Raw genomic sequence first — 25819 nt, 5'->3', positions numbered from 1 at the left:
CGGGATTTTCTCTTGGAATTTTTCCCAGTAACATAGGACGAAGGCAATAAAGGGAGTTCCATTGAGAGAGGCAAGACATACTTGTTAAGAGCTTTAAAAATGTCTTTCAAGTGCAGAGAGAGAGAGAAGAAATCAGGGAAGGATCCCCTGCCAAACCACAAAGAAGATAGTTCATCAAGGAATGCTAATTTCTCGAGCATTGGTGGAGAATTACCCACCAGGGGGAAAAAGAGATCCGTGCCCTTTTAATCAAAGGAGACCTTCCCTCAAACAACTGGGGTTGGCCGAGGGTCCAGCTCAGAAGAGCAACACAGCAGTGAGAAGCCACGCCTTCCTGCATTACACAATGCTGTTTTTAGGTTAATCCTCCAAGGATATTACGGTTACTTTCAATGGTTAATGAATAGCTTCTAAGTGCCTACTTCACTTAATTGTCCAAAGGCCACTTGGTCCCAGAGCATATAAAGCTTCGAGCTGGCTAATGAAAGCATTCTCGAGGAGCAAGGGAAGCAGGGGAGAGGAAGGGCTACGGAGGGGCAGGGATGCGGAACAGAACCGGTCTAGTGCTCTGTGCCCTTGTCCTCCTGACGGGCTTCCTGATGATCTGCCTGGGAGCCTTCCTCATTTCCTCAGGATCGATGTTCAACTGTCGAGGGAACCTGATCCTGGCCTATATGCTTCTGCCCCTGGGGTTTGTGATCCTTCTGAGTGGAATTTTCTGGAGTACCTACCGCCAGGCCAGGGAAAGCAAAGGGGTGTTCACGCACGTGCTCAGACGACACCTTGCTCACGGGGCACTGCCCCTGGCCACAGTCGACAGGTACGTGCTGAAAAGCCAGGGGACAGAGGGGAGCTGCAATGGGGCTGAGTTCTGGAAGAGTGGAATGACCCTAATCCCACAGTGGGATAATATCCACGTCCTGCCAGGCTGTATGTCTAGAAATGGAGCTTTCTTGTTGGGAAATTACTTGGGGTTAATCCTTAGGAAGAATGGGGCTGCTTCTGGGGAAATCCGTCAAGTAGAGGGAACTTATATCAGAGAAACCACCTCTCCCCCGTTGAAGAGCTACGTCAGCCAACTTAAGAGGCCCAACTCTTAGGTTCTTTTGTCGTATCATGGGAGCTGTCCTTAGGGGCAGGGGGTGGTTAAGTTACCCCCACAGCCTGGCTACCGGGTTATAATGAAAGCAAGTTCCAGGCCCAATTCTGCCACACAACAAATGAACAGACAGGCATAGAATTAGTCCTGCCACCTCTTCATGAACTCCGTGTGGTCCCAGCTTATGGACCTTTTGGGTGTTCTGATCACACCTTGCATGAAAGATTGATTCAAGGCCAGATAATAACATTCCAGAGGTAGTTGAGTTAATCTTACCACCTCTCACCCATTATGATGGCTATTGTTTAAAACACACACACACACACACACACACACAGAAAACAAGTGTTAGCAATCCAAAACCTTATACACTGCGGGTGGGAATGTGAAATGGTGCAATCATTTTATGAAGAATAGTACAGAGCTTAAATATAGAATTACCACTTGATCCAGAAATTCCACTTCTGGGTATACAGACAAAAGAATTAAAAGCAGGAACCTGAAGCGATATTTGTAGACCACTGTTCCCAGCAGCCTTATTCACAAGAGCAAAAAGGTGGAAACAGCCCATATGTCCACCAGCGGATGAAGGAACAAAAAAGTGTGGTCTACACCCACAGCGGAATATTATTCAGCCATAAAGAGAAGGAAATTCTGACATATGCTAGTGTCGATGAACCTTGAAGACATTATGCTAAGTAAAAAAAGCCAGACGCAAACAGACAAATGCTGTATGATTCCACTTATATGAGATGCAGCGAAATTCACAGAAAGTAAAACAGGGGTGACCAGGGCTGGCGGTGGGGGAGGAGGGACTTACCATTTACTGAGTACAGAGTTTCAACTTGGGATGATGGAAAAGTTCTGGAGATGCCTGCGTAACGGTGTGGCTGTACTGAATGCCGCTCGTCGGTACACTTAAAATGGATAAGTGGTAAATTTCAGGTTATATATATGTTACCACAGTATAGCCAAATGCAGTTCACCTGAGGGTTGGTATCAGACAACCAAAACCCTCCTCACTCTTGGGCCACCCAACACAGGACCATTCAGGGATAAAACCTCAAGCATCATCCTTAAGACACAGGCTGCAAGACTCCTTAAAAAAATTCTTTTGCCTTCTTGATCTAAAGTATCTTAGCTACTCAACATGGATGGAACTGGAGAGTGTTATGCTAAGTGAAATAAGCCATACAGAGAAAGACAGATACCATATGGTTTCACTCTTATGTGGATCCTGAGAAACTTAACAGAAACCCATGGGGGAGGGGAAGCAAAAAAAAAAAAAAAAAAAAAAAAAAAGGTTAGAGTGGGAGAGAGCCAAAGCATAAGAGACTCTTAAAAACTGAGAACAAACTGAGGGTTGATGGGGGGTGGGAGGGAGGGGAGGGTGGGGGATGGGTATTGAGGAGGGCACCTTTTGGGATGAGCACTGGGTGTTGTATGGAAACCAACTTGACAATAAATTTCATATATTAAAAATAAATAAATAAATAAATAGATAAATAAATAGTATAAACCATTGAAAAAAATAAAATATCTCAGCTACTGCATGTATCCTTTTTTCTCCCTAAATGTTTGTTTATATTTGAGAGAGAGAGAGACAGAGACAGAGACAGAGCACCAGCAGGGGAGGGGCAGAGAGAGAGGGAGACAAAGAATCCAAAGCAGGTTCCAGTCTCCGAGCTGTCGGCACAGAGCCCAACATGGGGCTCGAACTCACCAACCGTGAGATCGTGACCTGAGCTGAACTCGGACGCTTCACGGACTGAGCTGCCCAGGTGCCCCATATGTATCTTGATTATAAGCAATTTTACCCATGATGGTTGATTTTTGGCATTATGCTAATTAATAAGATACTAATTATAATAACCAACCCCCATTTCCAATGTTTATTATGCTAACTAGCAAGGTCTCTGGGTTTGATAAAAGATTAAGATAACTGAAATGATCATAGATGATGCTTCTCGGATGATTTTTTTTTCTTGTATAAATGTTAGATGATTGCCTCGAGAGTGTGAATCCCTGATAAGAGTAACTGATTGCCTATAGGAGGCAGCTCGAATTTACTAACACACACATAACATCCCAGCGTGCTGAATTATTTTAGTGATCTATGATGCGGCTATCATGACACCACATTGACCTGCCTCTTTCCACGGCACCTAATAGGTACCCAGCCTACTCAGAGCGGCCAGTAAGTCAGTTAAGGAAACGTTGCATTGCTGAGAAGCATTTGCATTCAAAATGGGAACCCACACCGAGGCATCAGAGCAGAGGAGTCTGCAGTGGTGGAACGTGGGGCTCCGAGAATGAGAACTGGTGTGGGCGGACGGGTTTGGGAGAGGTGGAGGGATTTGGGGGCGGGTGGCAGTGATCCGGAAGCTTCTCAAATCACTCCAGGCAAAAGCTCACCTCTCTGTCTTCAGTGTCTTTATGCGTGTGCCCTGTGACACTTCTGAGTGAAGGCTGAGATTTATGCCATACAGTAGACAGCGTCTTTAGCCATCTGGCTTTGGGCCTGGTGATATTTGGAATGGAGCTGTGGCCACAAATGGCAGTCTCTGTTCTGTTGTGGTTACATACCACAAACACTCCCCGTAGGCACCGAGGGATTCGCGCTATAAATAAACCCATCAAGCTCACCCTCTCTCTTCCTCACCTCGCACCAACCCCCACCCCGTCCCATTCATGATGGAGAAGCCAGAAGGATTCAGCAATTAGCAACGTTGGGCAAGATTACCGATAAATACATCGCCTTTGGCGGGAATGGCTCCTTTCGCCATTGGCCTATTGGCATAGAAAGGGCTGCAAGTGAAATCTACATGAAGTTGTCAGTGGAGATAGTTTGAGAAACGCGTATGTTTTTTGGAAACGTGCTTGCTGAGACTTGAAAAAGGGAGAAGAAAGAGGGGAGCATCTGTCAGAGTTGAGGAGACTGCACCGAGCTGGGGTTTTTTGTGTTTTGCTGTGTTAATGTTTTATGTGAGTGTAGTTGACACACAACGTTACATTAGTTTCAGGGGTATAACATAGCGATCTGACCAGTTTATACGTGGGTTTTCATCCATTAGTTTGTGGGCTCTGAGGATCTGAGACAGTGAGTGCAACCACATAGAGAAGGAGAAGTGTATGCACGAGGACAAGGATATGATGAGTTAAATACCTGGGTGGAAGGCAGCTCCAGCATTGAGGCCCCCTCCTCCTGCCCTCTAGAAGAACCCCCAGCTGAAAGCCCCTGGTTCCCGTGAGCAAGAGAGAGGGAATAACTTGGAATAACCCACTGGGAAAAATATGACTGTAGAGTCACACAACCCATGGCTGATGAGGAGGGTTTTGCTGGAAAAAAAAACACATTTTTTAGAAAACTGGTGATGCCAGGGAAGAAGTACATCTGTTTCAAAATCAATGTTTCTTAACAGTTTCACTTCACACAGTGTGATTTGAGAGAGTCAGGCATATGCCTCTTTGGCGTTAACCACTTAAATAACATGTGTACGTGTGTGGCATTTTGATCCCCAGGCCAGACTTCTACCCCCCTGCGTATGAAGAGAGTCCTGATGTGGAGAAGCAACCCTGTCCGGCAGAGGGAGAGGCCTCGGATGTCCCTCCACCTGTGTACACAGAGATGGGCCTTGGATTCGAGGATGCACCTGACGCCCGCCCAGAGGCCCCACCTTCCTATGAGGAGTCCGTGGCAGGCGGGGTGGCGACAGCCACACCATTTGAAGGATGCTCAGGATGCTGAAGCAGGAGATACTCTCTAGTGCTTGGGATGCACCCTCAAGGGATACGGCTGCTGGTAGTAAACGCGGGCACTGGACGATAGGAGGGAAAGGGTCTTCGGGGACCCTCACGAGCACACGCCGAGGAGATGCGGGAAACGACAGCGTTACGGTTTCCTGGACATGCTTTGGTCTGCAAGGGCAGCGTGGGGTCCCGGAAGGGTGTGGTGGACAGCAAGCCACATTTCAAAGGATCCACACTAATCTCAGCCCAGTTGGGCTTTTGGACAGCCGTTTGGAGCTGTGCCCCAAGAGGCTTTTAGCTCTCACTCAACCCCCTCCAGCACCCCAGCCCCCAATGGGGAGAACAGGTGCTGCTCATGGACAGCCATGGGCTTTCAGGTACATTACCCAACAACTGCAAGAAGAAAGTGTGCTGGAGACGAAGGGTCATCATCCTGTTTAATTTGCAGGTTTTGGTGGCTGGCTTTGCGGCTCCCCCCGTTTACCCTATTAACTAGAGTGACAGCATCGTAATTCACCTTACGGGAGGTTTCCTCTTGGAAGCCACGAATGTTACTTTGTATGACTTTCTTTTAATTGTGTGTGTGTGTGTGTGGTTTCTATGTGGACAGCAACTGTAATATTTGTTTTCAAAATGGCTGGAACACAGAATTTTGAAGGAAGATCTTAAAAACGGGATGGTTGTACAAGCAGAGAGGACAAGATTTCTCAGACACTCAAGTGGAACAGACTTAAAAATTCATAAGGCACAGAATTTAGGGGAAGAAACTGTATTAGCCATAGGTTGTATGAATCTAGATTTTGATGTAAATCTTGAAAAGCATTAAAATATACATGTATATTTCAACAAATCGCCCTGTGAATCTCTAGACTTTGAAAGAAAGGAGACTATGGTGGAATGCTTTGATCCTTAACAGAAAGTTCTTTGTGTCTCAAGATATGGATCCATGCATTTTTGACTCGGGACATTTCTTTTAAAACCCCCTGATTCCTCCTCAGCTTTATTATATTTTATTATATGTTTTAATATAAGAGGACAAGTTGGGTGGCAGGGTGGGGGGGGGAGAGATGCAGCTTAATGTCTTAGCTCTTGGACAAGAATCTTCTTCTCTCCGGGCCTCAGTTTCTTCCTCCATCAAGTGAGGAATTTATGCTGGGATCAATATCTAACAATTACAGAGTGTCTTTTATAGGATGGGCTCTGCACCATGAACTTTGTGTGCTTTGGATTTAGCCCTCAATATACCCTTCGGTAACAGGCGCGGTGGCTATTCCCCTTTTACAGACACATTAAACTGAGACTTCGAGCCATTAAGCAACTTTCCAGATAACCTACAGTTGTTTCCGGGAGGGTGAAGCAGGGTCCACAGAGGGGCGTGAGAGGATTTTTCGCTTCAAACATTTGTGCTGGGTTAACCCTGTCTTACTTTCCTCCTCCCACGGAGCAGTCTGGACTTCAGTCCTGCTTCGGAAAGTGGGTCCTAATAGGAGCGGAGCCCCAGGGCAGGTGCACTACCTTAAAGCCCTTGGGGAAGCAGCCAAGCTTGCTTTAGCGTTTGCTTTTTTTTTTTTTAATTTAAAAAAGATTTAAAATTTTTTCATTGTCATTGACATATAACAGGGTTCACTTTTAAAATGTAAATAAGCCCCCCACGTTTTCTGCCCAGGAGCTTGGCCCTCACCTCATGGTGTAGTTTCCTTGCCTCTGCTCATTCCGTTGATGACGAAAGATTGTTTGGACAGTGGTGGGAAGGGTGAAGATCTTTCAAGGAGGAAGAGAGTTGTAGAGATGGAATGGGGCCTCCATGGCCTCCTCTTCTCCTTTTTTGCTGAGTGCACAGATTATGCGTGTCCTGACAAATACACAGGAAGCCACATGAAAGGAAATCCTGGCCCCTTTACATGAAACATGAATTTGGGCATCCGTGATTTGAATCCTTGACATCGAGGGCATACCTGGATATGAAGGCCAGTCATGGTTGTCCAACAGGAAGGTGATTGTTTATCTGCAATGCAATTTATTATTTCTCTCTTGTCATGTCTTTCCATTGCTCTACTGAGATTGTTCTCCTGGAATATTCTCTGGGGTCTGAGCGCATCCACTGACCTGAACAAACTCTGTCATTGGGCTTTCTTCCAGAGTTTGCATTTGTAGCGGATGGTTATTCCCACTTCTGATAGTCACATGAAACACACTCACTCGGGTTTACCTAAGAGAATCGTTTTGATCTCTTTACTGCAATAAATTTTGTACTTAAATAAGGACCACTAATAGAGATTCATTGCTTTCTTAAAAACATATGTCCTCTGAAGCAAGCTTGCCTCAAGGACATGGGGATTACCCCCAACAAATCCCACCTTTGAGAGGCCCAACAATTAAGCCCCACTGCAACTCAGAACAAAAGTGTTCCGTGGTGCTTCGTAAGATTCACCGGGCACCTCTGGGAGATTTACTCAAGGAGGCATACACTGCATCCCCTCTTCTTCCTTAAGTATGTGGTGAAATGAATGGTGATGGGTGGAGAACCATGATTCCATGGATGGCGAGGGAGACCTGTAGGCTATAAGAGTGTGGGGAAGAGGCAAACTCCCACTACAGTCTTCCCTCCTTCCCTCCTCCCAAATGGGAAGGGTAGACTCACCCGTCGAGGAAGGGGAATCCTCAGAGGTGCTGGCTCTCCAGTATTTTAATCTTGTAACATCCCTCTTGAGTAGCAACTTTAAGTACTCCCCCCCCCCCCCCCCCCCCCCAGAAGATGTGCATCACGAGGTCGGTTATAGTCACCATGCTGCATCTTATGCATATCCAAGATGCAGCAGGTGTATATTTGAACTCTCCACTCCAAAATTCCTTTTACTGGTAAGTCTACCCATACCTTAAGTATTCTACATAAACACACGGTCTTTGGTGAGGTATCTCCCCAGCTTCCCTATATTGCAGAGCACGTCCTAGGCATGAAAAGACATGAAAAGACGATAAGGATGTGGGTATATAATGCATACACCATGTTCTGTAATTTTCCATGACAGGTTAGGCTGATTCACATACCAGATGGGCTGTCAACTGCATGAGCCACGTCCACCGATAAAGACTGTGGCCAGTTGAGGCGGAAAAGGCATCTGCTAAGCTCTGCTGCCTCTGGCAATCTCTTGCTGTTTGTAACTGCTGAAGGGCCAGGAACTGATTTACGGGCAGTTACGTCATTTCGAAAGGTGCACGATTTTCTCAGGCCCTTCTCTACTCGGGAAAGGAAATGTCCTCCAGGCAGGTGTCTGAGATGTCAGTGTCCGTGTGCTCCAAGAGCACCCAGTGCACGATCAAATAATAAAACGGAGTCACCTGTTTTGTCGCTACCAGATCCCCCAGGTGCTTCTCAGATTCCACGCACCTGCCATGGCGGATGGATATGGCTGTCAAAGTAAATCCCATGCCTTACACTGACCCACAGTTGGCCAGTCAGAAGTCAGCACACCATTGGCCCCGTCATTGCCTGTATTATCTGCGGAGACCGCTGGCTCAGAACAGCCAACTGTCAGCCCAATGTGCCACCATGGGGCCAACCATCAATCTGAGACTTCCCGTGTAGAAAGCCTTCAGGTCATGTCCAAGGCCTTCAGTCTGAAACGTCACACAAAACGATCTGTTCCGTGAGTACTTTGGATATAGGCTGTACCTTGGATCAGTAAGATTTCATACATGATCTCATTTTAATAATGGCTGCCTGCCATTCGCAAGGTCAGCTAATAAACCCAAGAATCACGAATGAGGCGAAACAATTTTTTTGTTCTAAGGGACTGGCTGACACCTGGCAGGATATTTAGAATCGTGGTCTCCTCCCTGTAAATGCCTCCTTGGCGTGTATCCACACACATTTCCAAACACCCCCTGGGTAAGTAGTGGCAATGCCCTGGTTGGGAACCACTGGATCATCCACACTGTTGCTCATCATTGTTCTGGAGGCACATGGTGTAGCGAGTAAGCCCCTCAATATTAGCCGAGTAGAAGAGGGGGCCCTCATAGTTGCCACACTCCATCCACAGCATCTTCTATGACTGCCTCCTGGGGTCCCCACCAAATTCTTGGACCTCTCCAGTCATTCATTCTTCCGAAAGACTGGTGGCTGGAGATTCACCTTTAAGACAGAGAGACCAGGGATTTCCTGTCTTTAACGTCTCCTAAGGGTAAGGCAAGAGCAGATGCATATATAGCTCTGCAAGAGAAGCTTGGATTCTATGCAGAGTGGAAAGAACATCCCGGCAATGTGAAACTGAGCAGGTTTCCAGAGGGAAAGGCTGTGTCCTAGGGTCACTACACGACCTCCTCCTTGGCAACCTAGCTGAGAAAAAGCTCTGTAAAAACAGGTGGCCGTGCAGTTGCTTCTTTCCATAGCTGGGCCCAGACCCATGCCCCGCCTGGTATTTATAACGCGGTGTCTCCCTCAACCTCACTCGTCCATGCCATCCTCCCACCGGACCCAAGGCCAGCCTCCCCTCCAGCCACCCTACCTCTCCACTCTTAGTCTTTGTTCCGCTACACCGACCCCTGGTGAAATTACATACATGGTTATAAGTCCCGGGAAGCCCCACTCTTTGGGAAATCCCTCAAGTGCCGCGGGTCTTGTCATCTCAGAGTCCACCTTGCACGTTTCCCAAAGCGTGTTGCTTGTACCTCTACCCTAACATTCACATCCTCCTGTTCCCAAGTTACAAACTCCCGGGAGCGGGAATCATGTTTTGTACATCTTGCTGCACCAAAAACAGGACTCTGTATAAAGTAGTTGTTCAATCAGTGTTTGCTGAATGAATGAATGAATGAATGAATGAATGAATACCTGGGCTGTGCCAGACACCTATGCTAGAAATAAAAAAAAAAAAAACCCAGAATTTGTAAATGAGGATTTACATTTGAACCTCGAAGTTAGAAATGGTCAAAAATTCAGCAACTTGAGAAAAATTACCTATTTTCTGACCTAGGAGGTAAGCCTAATAAGGCATCCAAGGTGTGTTGACCCACACAGAGCCGCGCAGTGAATACATGGCCGACACAGGCATCCGCTTAAAGCCAGTGAGAAGCGAAGCTTTAAGGCAAATTGCGCTCGTCGCTGACAAATATCGTAACTTTAGAATCTCTGCTCCAAGCCACCCTCCATTATTACAGAATGAAGATACTTAACGATGAAATGCCAGTTGCCAATTTATTTTTCTGCTGACTCCCGAGGGCAGTTTTGAGCAATTTGCCCTTTCTGGTTCCATCTATGTAATTTAATGAAAGCCAGCCCTTGGGAGTGTTCTGAAAGACAGACTTAGCAAAGTGTGACCAATATGGTGAAACAAACAAGCAAAAATCCACAATCCGTGCAAAAGGTTGAAATAAGGAATTTCTTTTTTATTGGCTACTAAGTGTCCTAGCGACTTTCTGACAGAAGCAGAGATAGAAAGTGGAAACAAATCCCTTACTGGGAACATCTCCCTGCTTGCACGAGTCTTGACTACAGCAACAACACATTGCTTAACAGTCAAAGCGCATCACGTCATCTGTGCTGACGATGGGGTAAGTGACAGTGCTGTTCCCAAGGAAGCAAAACATATGCAAACAGGTCCCACGCACCACACCGAGTGTCCTGGCTGAGTACAGACGGAGGCTGCTAGGGCCGCAATATCCTGCTCCTGGGCAAAGAAAGCCAGTTGTGACCTTCTGGTTTCCATCAGGGGCCCCCCACCCCTCATCAGGCCCATAACCACCACCCAGTAAGTACTCTATTCCCTACTTTTACACCATCACATTGTCTCCTTCTATAGCCGCTGTAAGATGTGAACTATGTCCAAACGATTGCATTAAAATAGACTCTTATAAGATAACAGAGAGAGAGAGAGAAAGTCAGAGAGACAGCGGACATGGTGGTATTCTGTCTTCCCAGGAGGAATTCATGTAAACCCCCGTGTCACCGTACATGATGGCATCAAGGGAGCGCTGGTGGGACCGTAGGCACTCATTTGCAGAGTCCTGCCAAGAAACCGCTCTCCACCTGCACGAGGATTGGCTGAGTTGGAAAGAACGCAGCCAGCTTAATAGCGAAAATAATATTTACAAAATAAGAGAGGAAAACACCCTTTTGATATGCTTCGCTGGAAGTGTGCCATTGTGATCTGCAGAATGTTCTGGAAGGCGTGAGAGAACTCGGCTTGGGGACTCTGGGGGGATGGGAGGGTGGGCGAAGGGGCCATACGGTGGCTTGTGGGCATGAGGTGTGCTATGAGGGGCCCAACCTTCCCCTCACGGGAGACCTGACCCAGGATGAAGAGCCAAGCCCTCCACCACGCCGAGGAGAGTCTTCTGAGCTCCGCCCAGGGGCACCTGTGCCTTCGGGTCAGTTTAGTTCTGGCACTGCGCTCTGACCATGATTTCAGCACCTTTCCACACCGGACAGCAACGGCGCACAGATGCCAGGATGGACACCTTCCCAGCCCGCTAACTCTTTTCTCAAAAGGTGAGGTTCCTTTGCATGCTAAAATATGGATACCAAATGATAGTGCAGCTTTAACAGACAACGGAAGCCCCTGTTGCATTTGGAGGAACTGAGCCAAACCCAAACAAAACAGATTTTTTTCTCCTCCCCACCGCCCCTCCCCCCATAAACATATTATCTTTTTTTTTTTTTCCCCAAAGTCGTAAAAGGCACAAACAGGTAGCAAGAAGGCGTGGGTGAAGTATGTCCCGCCAAGCGCTCTCTTTTGGCCCTCGTCACTGATCTTTCCTCCACTCAGGTGATGACTGTGGGGCCCCTCCGGCCGGTTCTCTCATGAATCTGGGAGATTTTCAGCGCAATGGCTATGAGAGGGCTCAGCACTGCCTGGAAAAGGAGGAAAAACAGTCTGTGAACAACTCACATCAGTCACAGGAGGGCTGCTGTGATTGGTTTCTGTCGCAAGCGTCTGGATTCAAGTATGATTTGCAGCTTATAGGCAGAGTCAATAGCTGGCACGACACCTGTTTGCCAGACCCTGGTTCCTCTTCCATAAAAGGAGAGTGGAGGGAGTAGGGCGGGGACCCTGGTGAGGAGACGGTCTCCAGAGTCTTGTCCCGGCCCCCCCAAAATGCTGATCTCAGACGCGAACCTACCAGCCCAGCTCCCAGAGCATTGGGGCATTTCATGAACAGAACTCTGTGAATTAAGGAAGTTCAGAAAACGCCACAGTCTTCCTCTGCTACACTCCCCGCCCCTGACACCATGTACACCCCCAAAACACGTACGTGCACCAGAACTTGAGGAAAAACATTCATTCTCCAGCCTGTGACCCCAGGCCTGAAAAGCCTACTATCTTGATGTTCCAAAAGAAGACCGACCCATCGGCCAGTGTCGCAGAAAGAACTGTTCATTTCTTCCCATCAAATAACACGGTGGCTCACAAGGCTCCTTAAGGTCCCCCAGAAGGAGGGTGGTTTAGAGACCTAAGCAATAGGTCCCCAGAAAGGTAAAGGACATGGAGAAGAGAATCATTTCTTGCCCTCTAGCTACTTATCAGGTCACAGGAGTAAGGTATCGTTTCCCAGAGTGTGGGACACGTACACATACACATAGATGACGCGGGAAGTTATTTTAGATGGTTCACGGACATGGCGTTACCTACAAAACGTGAGAAAGTTACTCTGTTTTCCATTCTTCTTCAATCCTCCTAATGCATCAAGGAGAAACTCTTTAATACATTAACCAAAACAGAGCGTGCCTCAGACAAGCATTACCTAGCTGGAAGGCAGTATCATTGCAGGTTTTATTGGATTCATTTTTGTGCTGAGCTTTTATTTATCAAGGGATACTGTTTTTTTTTTTTTTTTTTCATGTAGATGAAAGCTTTCTATAATAAATAAGTACTGAAGTGAAAGAAAAGTAAGACCATTTCAGGACAAATACCACTACAGGGATACCAATAAAAGATACATTTGGGAAATACTGGCATAAGGGAAGAAACAAAGATACCATGTTGAAGAGAATAAAGCCTGTCATTTTCAGAGGGGAGAGGAGAATTCTGTTACTTGCAACCCTCACCTCTTCCTGACAGAGACAGGGATGAAGGGAGTATATGTGTTCTAACTGGACAACAAGAGCACAAGCAAATGCCCAGGGCCTGAGAACAAGCACAATAGCCCAGTGTGTCCTCAGTGGAGTGTAGACACAGGGTAGTCCTGAGTGACAAGTGAATAAGACTTGATTTTTTTTTAATGTTTTTAATGTTTTATTTTTGAGAGAGACAGAGCACAAGCAGGGGAGGGGCAAAGAGAGAGGGAGACACAGAATCCGAAGCAGGCTCCGGGCTCTGAGCTGTCAGCACAGAGCCCGACACGGGGCTCGAACTCACAGACTGTGAGATCATGACCTGAGCTGAAGTCGGACACAGATGCTTAACCGACTGTGCCACCCAGGCGCCCCGTCATAAGCACACTCCTTAATCCCCACTGCCCATTTCACCCACCCCCTACCCACCTCCCCTCTGGATCATCACTTTGTTCTCTAGTTAAGAGTCTGTTTCTTGGTTTGTGTCTCTCTCTCTCTCTCTCTTTTTTAAATTCTGCTTTCTCCTTTGTTTCTTAAATTCCACATATAAGTGAAACCATACAGTCTTTCTCTGACTTATTTCGCTTAGTGTAATACTCTCCAGTTCCATCCGTGTTGTTGGAAATGGCAAGATTTCATTCTTTTCTATGCTGAGTAATATTCTCTTGTGTACATATGCCATATCTTTTTTTTCTCCCTCAGATCTAGGGCTAGGATTAGGGCCAACATCCCGTCTATTTAAGAAAACGCAGTGAAATTGAACTTGACACTTCAAGAACTAAAAAAGTAAGACGTACTTGACTTCACATCGTTGCGAGGGTCGAGATCAAAAACTTTGAACTCCACATCTTTAAGTGATGGCATCTACTGGCAAGGTGATAGGGAAGCACAGTTTTAACCAATGCTATAAACACTGCCACATTCTCTTAACTGATTTCCACCCAACTGGGAGACAAACAAACCTAAGCTTTCTGTCTGTAAAACATCCTGAATGAGGTCACCAGCACAGGAGCTGTGACTAGTACATCACTTTCTAATCAGCTCACCTACTTGAGCCTCTAACGAGTGGATTATGTGCTTATCAGGAATCAGTTAAGTTTGTTCCTAAATAAGTTAATACCTGTTATGCTTGTTGTTCAGAATATGCAATTATTAAACTGTATGTAAGCCAGTGAGATGTGAGTATACACAGGAAGAGTTCTTTCTATGAAAATTAAGTTGAATGTTTTGGAAAGAGTTCGGTAATGGCAATGAGCTAATCCTGCGAAATTAATGTGAGGGAGATACAGCGAAACACTAGGGAAGAATAGAAAGTGTGCAAAATGGTAAGACAGGGTCTTATGCTAAGAGGAAAATGATTTCACTCATGTGTGGAATTTGAGAAACACAACAGATAACATAGGGGAAGGGAAGGAAAAATAAAATTAAAAAAAAAAGAGGGAGGCAAACCATAAGAGACGCTTTAATTCAGAGAACAAACAGGGCTGCTGGAGGGGAGGTGAATGGAGGGATGGGTTAAATGAGTGATGGGAATTCAGGAAGGCACTTTTGGGAATGAGGACTGGGTGTCATATGTGCAAGGTGAATCATTGGGTTCTACTCTCCTGAAGCCAAGATTACACTGGATGTTAATTAACTTGAATTTAAATTTTAAAAAATGTACAAAACACTTTCTTCAGATTGCTCCCCAAGTGTGTTTAAATTCCCGCTAGCTATAAACAAATTAAAGGCAAACATTACTGATGAATAATGAGTGGGAATCTTCTTAAGAAAGATAATCATACCAGCACACAGTGTGCTCATGTTCAAAGAAAAGGTCTGAGATCACTATTAAAATATTGAACAACATGGGGCGCCTGGGTGGCTCAGTCGGTTAAGCGTCCGGCTTTGGCTCAGGTCATGATCTCGTGGTTCGTGAGTTCGAGCCCCGCGTCGGGCTCTGTGCTGATGGCCTCAGAGCCTGGAGCCTGCTTCGGATTCTGTGTCTCCCTCTCTCTCTCTGCCCCTCCCCTGCTCATGCTCTGTCTCTTTCTGTCTCTAAAAAAAATAAATAAATGTCAAAAAAAAAATTAAAATATTGAACAATAAATATATACTTTGGTGTTTTGGGCTAAAAATACAATGGTCAAGATATGCGCTTAGTTACTTCTTTTAACTCTTTCTAGACTCATGAATCAAGCACTTGTCCCTCGCTTTGATCATGTCAGAGAAAAAGGCTTCAGTGGTACTTATGCATAAGGAAAGGAAAGAAATACAATTTTGGAGACTCCATATGAGGAAGACCTTGAACATGGGGGCCCCCAACTGGAGCAGAGAGCTCCAGGCCAACACAGCACAGAAGCTGTGAAGTTATCTACCCTCAAGGGACTATGAGGGTTTGGGAAGAAGGACATTAGTGACGATCACCATGGACTGAACACTACTGAGGTCTTTTCACCCATTTTCCAGCAACCCAGAAAGTCTTCAGATGTTTGTATGACCCTACAGAGTTCTGGGACAGGTCCCTAAAAATGCCCAAGATTAAAATGTGGAATGGTTGCTTCAAGTTATAAATTAAGGATCATAGAGCAATGTCTTTTTTTCTTGCCTGAGTGTATAAAGTAAATATATATGTTCTAGAATAATTGGTCATGCCATGCAGGCAGGAGTTTTGTTTAACTCAGGGCTTTTCAGAAGAGTGCTTGCTACTTAGGAGGTATTCAATGGATATCAGCGGCTATATCAGCTTGGTAAAAAGAAGATGATGAGGCAGACAGAGACCTTCTGTGACCATCGTGCAGGGTGCCCTGGGCAAGTGGAAGGGTCACTGGACGTTTGCTGTCATGGTTTTCTTCAGAAATCACAGCTTTTATACATGTGAACCCCAAACGCTTCTATCATCCCCCATGCATCATGAAAAAGAGGGGAGGGGTGTCTGGGTGGCTCAGTCGGTTGAGCGTCCGACTTCGGCTCAGGTCATGATCTCACAGTCTGTGAGTTTGAGCCCCACATCGGGCTCTGTGCTGACAGCTCGGAGCCTGGAGCCTGCTTCAGATTCTGTGTCTCCCTCTCTCTCTCTGCCCCTCCCCGGCTCATGCTGTCTCTCTGTCAAAAATAAACATTAAAAAAAAAAATAAAAAGAAAAAGAGTGAAGGGAGATTAATTTTCCTGAGACAATGGGAAAGGCCCTGAGAATGAATAGTGAGCCAAGGAGTTAAAAATTAGAAGCCTATGCATGTGAGATTTCCGAGGTAGCACAAGAGGCAGAGAGGAACATGAGTTTTGAGATCTTCTTGTCACAGATGAGGAAACACAGAGAGTAGCCAGGTTGGGCCCAGGGTCACACGTCTGTTTTGTGGCTGAGCAAAGAACATAGTGATGCCTCCTTGACGGCTCTTTCCATCCCACAATCCTGAACACGAGGAATGACCAGGAAAACAGACTGAATGAAAGGGGCCAAGTGGGAGGGATGACGGAACAGTGGGGTCGTCACCCACTGCGCCGCACAAGTCCCAGCTCAGTCGAGCGGTCAGATGGGATGGACCGGCCATCTGCACTGACCAAGAGCAGGAGGGACAGTAAGAAGAAGAGTGTTTCTGGTTAAGTGAATACGTTAGAAGGTCCGAGGTGACTCTTCATGAATAAAGGGACTAAGCTAATACAGCCTTTAATCGATGAGAAATATAACATCTTTGTTTTTTCTCAGAGGTGCTTGACATAGTTTTTCTACACTCAAGAGCAAGAAGGAGTACTTCTCTTGCTGCAAATGGATGGCAATGTATCCATCCACAGCACTCTCAGTGTGGCTCCAATGTCTTCCTCCATCTTGGACGGTTGGGAGAGATATCTGCTACCATGTTTAGTTAATAAGCCTACCGGGCTGAAGAGGGAATTGGAGGCTGTCCCTACTTAAAATTCGGATGCTTTGTTTATCGTGGGTTTTCATTACGTTTTGATTTTTTTGAGTTTATTTATTTTGAGAGAGAGAAAGAACACGTGTGCGTGAGTGGGGGGGGGGGGGAGAGAAAGAGAGAGAGAGAGAGATAGAGGGGGAGGGAGAGGGAGAGAAAGAATCCCAAGTAGGCTCCAGGCTGTCAGCGCAGAGCCTGACTCAGGGCCTGATCTCACCAACCTGTGAGATCAAAAACCCACAATCAAGAGTTGGCTGCTTAACCAATGGAGCCGCTAAGGCACCCCAGCACTGATGTCGATTTTTAAAAATATTGCATTGCAGTATTTATTTTGATTGCTGAGTTTTGGGTGCCTTTTTAAATTGTGCATCTAGCTAACCTCACCCTAAGCCCTGTCCTATATTAGGCTGTAACCTGTTCGTGCTCCCTGGAGGGACAGAGTGGGTTTTTCCTTTCACCTTTTCTCCCATCTCCTCCTCCTTTATGTTGCTGTGGTGGTGGTTTTGATCCATATGCGTGTAAATTAGGGCCACAAAAACAAACCCCTAACCAATAGACAGAAGAGGTGTAAATGATCCGGATGTCACAAGACTCAAAGTAAATAGTTAACTGATTTTTTTTTTATTTTGGAGAAAAAAAAATACATCACTTATGAAGTCAGATTTGCCAGAATTTGTGGAGGGAACCTTGCGCTGAACCTGTCTTGAAGGAGGAACATGATTTTAGCGGTCAGGGAGGTGTGGGTGTGGGGAGGATGTGGGGAGGGAGGGGATAACGGCACTTTTTTGAGTTCCTGGTCGGGAGCAGGTACTACAACCCAGGAGAATGCAGCTCCCTGACCAATATCTTATTGACCTCTAGAGTCAATAAGATAGGAACTGGTAACAAATGCCACCTGCTCCTGATCCTTAGAGGCCGCTGGCATCCCCGCTCCTGCTGATGTGCCTGCCCCCCACCCCTGACTTCATGCCAACATTTCGTTTTAGTCCACATGCTGTGGGCTTGGTTTAAGGCAGTGGTTCTCAAACCTGAGCGTGCATCAGAATCACCGGGGAGGGCCTGTGAATGTGTAGACTGCTGGTCCCCTCCCCGAGCTCCTGAGCCAGGCGGTCTGAGGTAGGGCCCAAGAATGTGCATTTCTAACAAGTTGCAGGTAATGCTGCTGCTCGGGATTCAGGGCCCACACTTTGCCAACCGCTGCTCCAAGGTGCTGATTACTGGGCCTGCCGAATTCTTTGCTCCAGCTCGGTTTTCTTTTCTTTTCTTTTTTTTTTTTTTTTTTTTTAATGTTTTTAAAATTTTTTTTTTTTAGAGAGATAGCAGAAGCAGGGGAGAGGGGCTGAGGAAGAGAGACAGAGAATCTCAAGCAGGCTCCACGCTCAACGTGGATCATGACTTAAGCTGAAATCAAGAGTCAGACTTTCAGCCAACTGAGCCTCCCAGGTGCCCCTCAAAGTTTGGTGTTCTTGTTCACATCACACAATTCCACTTTCTGCCACAGCTGACCAGACCAGGAGCGGGTCCCTGACTCACAGTCGGCCATCAAAGGCTGGTCAGCAACCTTTCAGATAACAGGGGACAAAACCCAGCTGATCAGATTCTTTCCCTCGGGGATTAAACTGATAGGTAATGAAAGAATGAGGCAGTTACCAGTGGGAGCTAAATTAACCCCAAGGTTAGAATTAATTAGCCATGAGGGTATAAGGCGCCACGGTAATCCAGGGGTTATGCCAAGGCAGGGACTCTGGGAAAGATGACAAAGAATTAAAAGAAAGAAACCAGGAAAAATAAAGATTAAAGACAACAGAGGAAAATAATAAAGAGTTGGCAAAAAAAAAAAACCAAAAAAAAAAAAAACGGTGTGAATCCCAGTAATCTCTAAAGGAAAGATCCATTAACTCCCACCAGGGGGCCTGGATCTATTACTTTGTTCAAGGTCTGGCCTCCAGGACCTGGCCCTGTGACAGGACTCACCCTTGGATTTCTTGAGCTAACCCTTGGTCTCTGGGGGCTCTAAAATAAATCAAACTTTTAAAACAAACGAAAACAAAATCACTTTGATCAAATAAACTCACCCAACTTGTTTCTCTTGGGTCATTTTGAGGGACCAGCATTGCCCAGCTTTCTACCACCAGCGAGAAAAAAAGCTTTTTTTTTTTTTCCCCCTTAGAAAACAACACTTCTGGCCAACCAAAATTAATTTCCTCACCAGATCAGCTCATGGCTGCACCAGCCTCTCCCACCAAATCTCTCCCAAGGCTGGGCCGGAAGTGCTCTTCGGTGGGTCTTTCTCTCTCTCTCCCATGTGCAAGCAGCTACCAGTCCCACGGGTCGTATTTGCACAGTGGCTCCCCGACCCCCCACTCCCCACTCACCCCATCGCTCCCTCCTCTGCCACCCCTGGCTTGCAGGAACCTGCTGACTGTTCTCAGCCTCACCACACCGAGCTTCAGGGACTCGGACTCGTTCACCTGACGCCCTGATGTACAAGTCTCAGATGATCCCTCCAAGACCATTCTCAGCCCCTCTTGGCATGGCTGTTAGGCTCTGGGTGGCTGGGTCTCTCTCTGGTGGGCAGACTAACAGCCCCCAAGACGTCAGTCCTAATCCCTGGAGTCTATCAATGTGACCTCAGGTGGGGTGGTGGGGTGGGGGGAAGGTTCTTTCCAGATGTGAGTAAGCTAAAGATCTTGAGATGGGGAGATTGTCCAGCTGGGCTCTAAATGCAATCGCTGCTGTCCTCAGAAGAGGGAGGCAGATGGAGATCACATACAGGCACACAGAGGAGCTGAGACAAGTCGCAGCCCGAGGGTGGGGGTGATACAGCCACAAGGCAGATGTGGTTCCAGCTGCCAAAAGATGGAGGGGGCAAGGAAGGTTCTCTCCCGGAGCCTCCCGAGGGAGTGTGACGCCCTGATCACAGAATGCCAGCCTCCTGAACCAGGAGAGATCCATTTCCGTTGTTTGAAGCCACCCAGTCTCTGGGACTGAATTACAGCAGCCACAGCAAATGACTGCACCCTTCCTTTTCCGAGCCCTCCTCAATCGGCTGCCTCTCCTTGTCTCACACCTTGCACCTCTGAAACTGTGACCCCTCAGCCTGAGGCAGCCCACCCACCCCTCTTTCTTTCTCCATGTCTGCCTGGGGTGAGCTGACCATGGTGCAATCTCACCCATCCCTCGAGGCCGCCCTGCCGAGACCTTCTGACAATCCTACCCTGCCCAGCGAGACTCCCTCCATTCTTCAGACTGCTCCCTTGCTTCTCGGCTGATTCCTTTTTGCCTTGATTTATGGGAGTTTGTAGAGTTGTTTGCCCTCCTCTCTCTTCCTCTGCACACTTCAAGTAAATTCTAAGCCACTAGAAGGCAAAGCTTTTCTTACATATGTCTGTTTCCCTCATGGTATGTGTCTTGCCCATTAGAGATGCTAAAAAAAAAAAAAAAACAAAACAAAACAAAAAAAAAACCCAAAAAACAAACAAAAAAACAAATGGCGGGTTTGGGAAATGATGTGATGAGGTGAGCTTTCCAGCATTTATTGTGTGGATGATCTGAGAAACCTTGTGTGTGGCAGCCTCTTCATCAGGAAGCTTCACTAGGAAGAGACAAAACTGTCCATCCATTCCCCCATAGCCTCCTCCTCAACCCAAAGGAGAGTCCAGCCTTCATGTTTCTTTCTTTCTTTTTTAATTCTTTTAATGTTTATTTATTTTTGAGAGAGAGAGAGAGCAGGGGAGGGGCAGAGAGAGAGGGGAGACACAGAGTCCCAAGCAGGCTCCAGGCTCTGAGCTGTCAGCACACAGCCTGACGCGGGGCTCAAACCCACAAACCGTGAGATCGTGACCTGAGCCGAAGTCCAACGCTTAACCGACTGAGCCACCCAGGTGCCCCCAGGCTTCGTATTTCTTAAGCCAGGAACCCCTCTTTGCTTGGGAAGAGTTAATAGGTTCTTGAGGGATTCTAATTAGCACCAAGTACCAAGATGATGCTAGGGCTGGGGTGAAGGCTTCAAAAGAAAGCTGTCCAGTCCGGGAAGACAGTAAAGGGAAAGGACTCTGCATTCTGGAAATGGTGATGGTGTGAGCCCTGTTGGATGCAACAACACTGAGGAGGGCAGTGGGCAGTGGCAAGAGCCACTGGGGAAAAGAGCCTGTGCCCTTGCCCAGAGCAGTGCCTCAGACAGAGAGTGGGGACAACCCACAGAGAGCTGAGAGCTCCGCCTATCACAGAAGCCTGCACTCTCCCCAGGAAAGCGTGCACCCTCTCCGTGCCTCCGTCCCTTCTGCATGGTCTTAGATGCTTCGGAAAAGGGAGGGAGCCTCAAATGGCCATTTGAGTATACGGGACTCATGCTCTACTCTGTGAAGCTACTGAGTTTCCTGCCAACTCAGAGAGGGCTGACCAAGTTGGAGATCATCTGTTCCGTGCAATACAAGGACAATGTGACATTCCTTGTATCTCAGGAGTTGTGCAGCCAGCCATACCTGTGAGGATTATAAACTTGGAGTCATCCTCTGACTTTGTTTCCAAAACATCCCAGCGTTGGAAAAGTTTCTGATTCTACTGCCCTTTAAATACTGAACACTCACGGGGCGCCTGTGCGGGGCTCAGTCGCTTAAGGGTCCGACGCTTGATTTCAACTCAGGTCATGATCTCACGGTTCCTGCCTTCGGCGCTCACAGCACAGAGCCTGGTTGGGATTCTCTCTCTCCCCCTCTCGCTCTCCGCCCCTCCCCTGCTTATGTACGTACTCTCTCTCTCAAAATAAATATATAAACATCAAAAAAATATGTATCTAGAATACACACAAGGTAACAGAGAGAGAGCCAAGGACAGGGATCTGTAACCCTCAAGGCCGTTTGTAAGGGCTCCTGCCCAAAGGGGTGAGCAGGGAGGGAAATCTGTCCCAAGCCCATCTCAGGAGACGGCAAGCCCACATCTTCCCAGGGAAAGGGGCGCGCCTGTCTTCCCACAAAGATGCTATCCATGCCAGGCGGGGAGGAGAAAGCCTCTTCACCCTACCCACTCTCACAAATGGTTTTTCCAGTTTATACGAGGGTGCCCTCTAAGACACCACCTGGGTTACAATAGCCCAGATTTTAGGTAAGAAGGATGACGGGCTACTTTAAACCCATTTGGGAGGGGCATCGAGAAGAGGAATTATTACTGAAGATAAAATCAAATACGCTTTGGCTAATAAAAATTAAGCAAAAATGCCAAACGCTGCCAACATTCTGCTCTTTATTATAATCCATACGAGGGCCCTGACTTTAATTCCTCTTTCGTCTGACACATCTACCTGTCTTGATCCACAACAGAACTAAAATTAGCCAAAATGGAGACTGTGGAAAATGACTACATAAATCTGAATTTTGAGCCCCACACCGAGGGAACCATCTATCTTGTCAACATCACGGGCCAGGCCTCCGCAGAATCTCTCTTCTGAGGGAGAGAGAGAGCCACCCCAAGACAGACGCTGACGAAACACTCCCAAAGAAGTTCACTGGAAGCAAGAACTAAACCAGCACTTTGGGACTGCAGTGACAAGCCTGGTTAGAAACCACCGTGGCCAGGCAGGCCCAGCCTCCTCCTCCAACCCCTCCACTCTCACCGTTGATTTGGGACTTGAGGAGGTGAAAGGGCGTCTCTAGGCTACAGATCCTAAGTAAAACAGAAGAGTCACAAAGACGGTTTTCTTATTTGTTCAAATGTGAGCTCCATTTGGCTCCATACTTGGAAGAATCCCATGGAGATTGGGGGGTGGGGGTGCGGGGAGGAGAAAGCAACACCACTGACCAGCATTTGTGGACATCGCTGCCAGGCATCAGGCAGAGTCCCGTTGCCCCGTCATTGTCCTGCGGTGCAAACACAAACCAACCTGCAAGATGTGACAGCTCACGTTTTGTAGAACTGCCCCCCACCCGTCACTCCTTCCCTCTCCCCTCCCTTTCTAGCCTCCTTTCTGTTACCGAAAACATCGTGGGAGGATGTGAAAGGAATGACTAGTTGGTTCATTCACATCACCATGATTTCTGCCCACCCTCCTCAAGTGTCCCTACTGTGTCTTCCACAGTTCTCTTCGTTGGGTATATTCACGACAGACTTCCATGGCCTCCTTGATGTGGAACACGCTTGCCCGCATAGAGGGAAACTACAGTTGCCCACCCGGCTATCACCACTCACGGAACAGCTAGCAGAAATCCGACCACACGATGGAAAGCAGGGGTTAAAAAAAAGCAGCACTGTCCCATTGGTGTTGCTCAAAGGACTCTCCTTGTAAGCATTCGCCTCCTATTTTTACTTCAGTTCCAACCACTTCTGAAAGCCAACGTCCAGGTAATCAATCAGTCTTTAAAAACATGGTTCCCAGGGTTGGAACAATAATGGGATTCAGCTTGGCTTTCTGCATATAGATCCCGGGAAGCCTGGATCCTTATGGATCCATTAAAAGTTTCCAAAGAAATCTCCCAAAGGTTGGTCAGAAGACTGTTACCTGAGGATGAGGGAAGAAATCACTGGGGATGCCGTTATGGGCTCCTGTCATGGCGACGCCATTTTGGTGAAGCTGGGGACCGACCAATCAAGGAGTGTGTAGTCCTCACAAGCTCCCTGAGTGATTCTGATACATCCCCAGGTCTGAAAACCACACTTAACAGAGTGTCGTGCTACTTAGTCTATAAGGAGTGGTCCAGAAGAGTAGTTACAAGCAGGGACTCTGAAGCCAAAGTGCCTGGCCCTCCCCCTTGTGAGTTGTGTGAGCTTGGGTAACCTCCATGAGCCTTAATGCTCCTTACACAGAATAGGGGGCCCTGGACCTCATAGAGCAGCTGTGAGGAGGAAATGAGCTAATGAACAGGAAACACTCAGAACAAGCATGGCACCCAGTGGGGGGGGGGGGCTGTGTAAGCACTGCTGTCATCCTACAAACCAGTAACTGAACGGAACTAACACCCGAACACCTTCAAAGCCACCCCCGAGGCTACATGGGGGCACGCAAAGTGGAGGTCCACGGCCACCCAATCTACTCTGTTACCTCTTATTTTTGCTGGCACAAAATTTATATAGACATTTTTAAAATACTGTTTAATATACGTCCAGTGAAACCTTGGTTTGAGAGCATAATTAGTTCCACAAACATGCACGTAATGCAAAGCACGTGTATATCAAGGCGAATTTCAAGAACCACCGGCTCAGTTGCGATCGTGTGATGTTCGGCGTCACGTCCGACTTGTGTTGCAAGCCATCGCTCGTTTATCGAGTTAAAATTTATTAGAAATGTTTGCTCCTCTTGTGCAACACTCGCAGAGCAAGGTACTTGCAATCCAAGGTTTTATTGAATATATAAAATAAGAATTGAATGCCTTTAGATGGCATGCCAGTTCCAACAGACAACTTCCCTCTGTTTCATGCCTGGCTGTCGTACTCACCTCGGTGGGTTGTCACTTGAATTTCTGACCCCAGGGTTCCCCACGGGGTTCCGGCCCTGCAGTCACCCGTGCCTTGTCACAGGAAGCTGGCTGCTCCAAGTGACGTGCTGGGTGGTAGGTGTGAGAGTGAGACACCCCCACAGGGCTGCTTCTGAGCATGGCTTTTGTCCCTGTGTCTTCACATGGAGAAGAAGAGACCTATGGATATATTACCAGAAAGCTCCCAACTGTACTGCAAGGTGTCCTCAAGCCAGATCTTATACCCTCTCCAGCCTGCAAGAGGGTGTGGGTTTTAGGGCTACACCGGGCAGGGCCCAATATGGAACTTATACCAGGACTATGGGGTATTTCTGAAGACCAGTGGTTCTTCGATATGGGTAGTCATGGGTTTTTCTTCAAGGTGCACTTCAGGATCATGAAACCCCAGCCAGCTGGGAACCCCACCTGGCCTCCCACGTCTCCTCAGATGTGACGTATTCATTGGACTTTTAAAATCGGTTTGTGTAACAGAACTGAACGTATTCACATACTGGTTCACGTTCATCCAAGCTAGCTCACATTTATATGTTTTGAAAAGATTAGTTCACAAATACTTGGTTCCAAAGCCCACATAGGTCTAGGCTCAGAAAGATTATTCAAAATGATAAGTGTAACCTCCCAGTAGTCGGTCACTTTGGTAGCCACTGACGTCACACCTTAATACCAGCATTCCTCTGCTCCCTGATACAGAAGGCTGAGCTTCCAGGTCCTTCTATGGCCAGGTGGGGCCTTTTGACAATTCCCAGCCATTGGGTTAAAAGTGGAGGAGACGTGGGGTGCCTGGATGGCTCAGTTGGTTGAGCGACCACCTTCGGCTCAGGTCATGATCTCACGGTTCGTGAGTTCGAGCCCCACGTCGGGCTCTGTGCTGACCGCTCAGAGCCTGGAACCTGCTTTGGATTCTGTGTCTCCCTCTCTCTCTGCCCCTAATCCACTCGCATTCCATCTCTGTCTCTCTCAAAAATAAATAAACATTAAATTTTTTTTTTTTAAGTGGGGAGACATGTTCGCTTTTGGCCAAAGCTTCTCTGATTATAGCAACCAGCCATGTTCCAGACGCCTGGACCCTAAAGGACATACAACGTGGAGGAGAGCCCCCAGTCAAGCTGTGGAAAATATATAACGTGAATAAGAAACTTCATTTTCTCTGGTGGTTTTCAGCCACTGAGAGTTTTGAGTTGTTGGTCACCATGACATTATCTAGTCCATTTTGACGATAAAAACACTAGTCGCTGATATGAAGTGGGAAATGCATTTCGAAAACAACTTCCAAATCAGGTGGTAGGAAGCAAGAATATGCCTTGGAAATTCTATGCTGCTGAACCACCTTTGGCTTTTAGATGTGGGGCCATCTTTATTACACCTGATACTCTGAAGCCGATTAGAAGGATAAGAATAGGGTAGTTAGTTTTAAAACACAGTTGCATAATCCTTTAAAATTCTTTCCATTAGGAGGTGGGGGTCTAGGGGTGCATGGGTGGCTCAATTAAGTGTCTGACTCTTGACTTTGGCTCGGGTCATGATCTCACGCTTCATGAGATCGAGCCCTGTGGTGGGCTCTGTG

At 47.1% G+C, this 25819-nt stretch overlaps 2 protein-coding genes across 2 annotated transcripts in view; one reads left to right on the top strand and one right to left on the bottom strand.

The window, feature by feature from the left end:
- Nucleotides 1-204: 204 nt before the first annotated feature.
- On the top strand, nt 205-5830 carry TMEM252 (transmembrane protein 252). The gene is made up of 2 exons (XM_049633541.1): nt 205-820; nt 4622-5830. The coding sequence occupies exons 1-2, from the start codon at nt 543-545 to the stop codon at nt 4845-4847; spliced, it is 504 nt and encodes a 167-aa protein (XP_049489498.1). The 5' UTR covers nt 205-542; the 3' UTR covers nt 4848-5830.
- A 4383-nt stretch (nt 5831-10213) lies between these two features.
- The window catches only part of PGM5 (phosphoglucomutase 5), a 183172-nt gene continuing 167566 nt past the window's right edge, over nt 10214-25819 (bottom strand). The window contains exon 11 of the mRNA XM_049633448.1: nt 10214-11699. Within this exon, the coding sequence (XP_049489405.1) occupies nt 11610-11699 (90 nt within the window). The 3' untranslated portion in view covers nt 10214-11609. The remainder of the gene's footprint in view (nt 11700-25819) is intronic.

This window comes from Panthera uncia, chromosome D4 (genome assembly GCF_023721935.1).
Source record: "Panthera uncia isolate 11264 chromosome D4, Puncia_PCG_1.0, whole genome shotgun sequence".
Lineage (NCBI taxonomy): Eukaryota > Metazoa > Chordata > Mammalia > Carnivora > Felidae > Panthera > Panthera uncia.
Note: the sequence above shows the minus strand (reverse complement) of the source record. Positions and strands in the feature narration are given on the sequence as shown.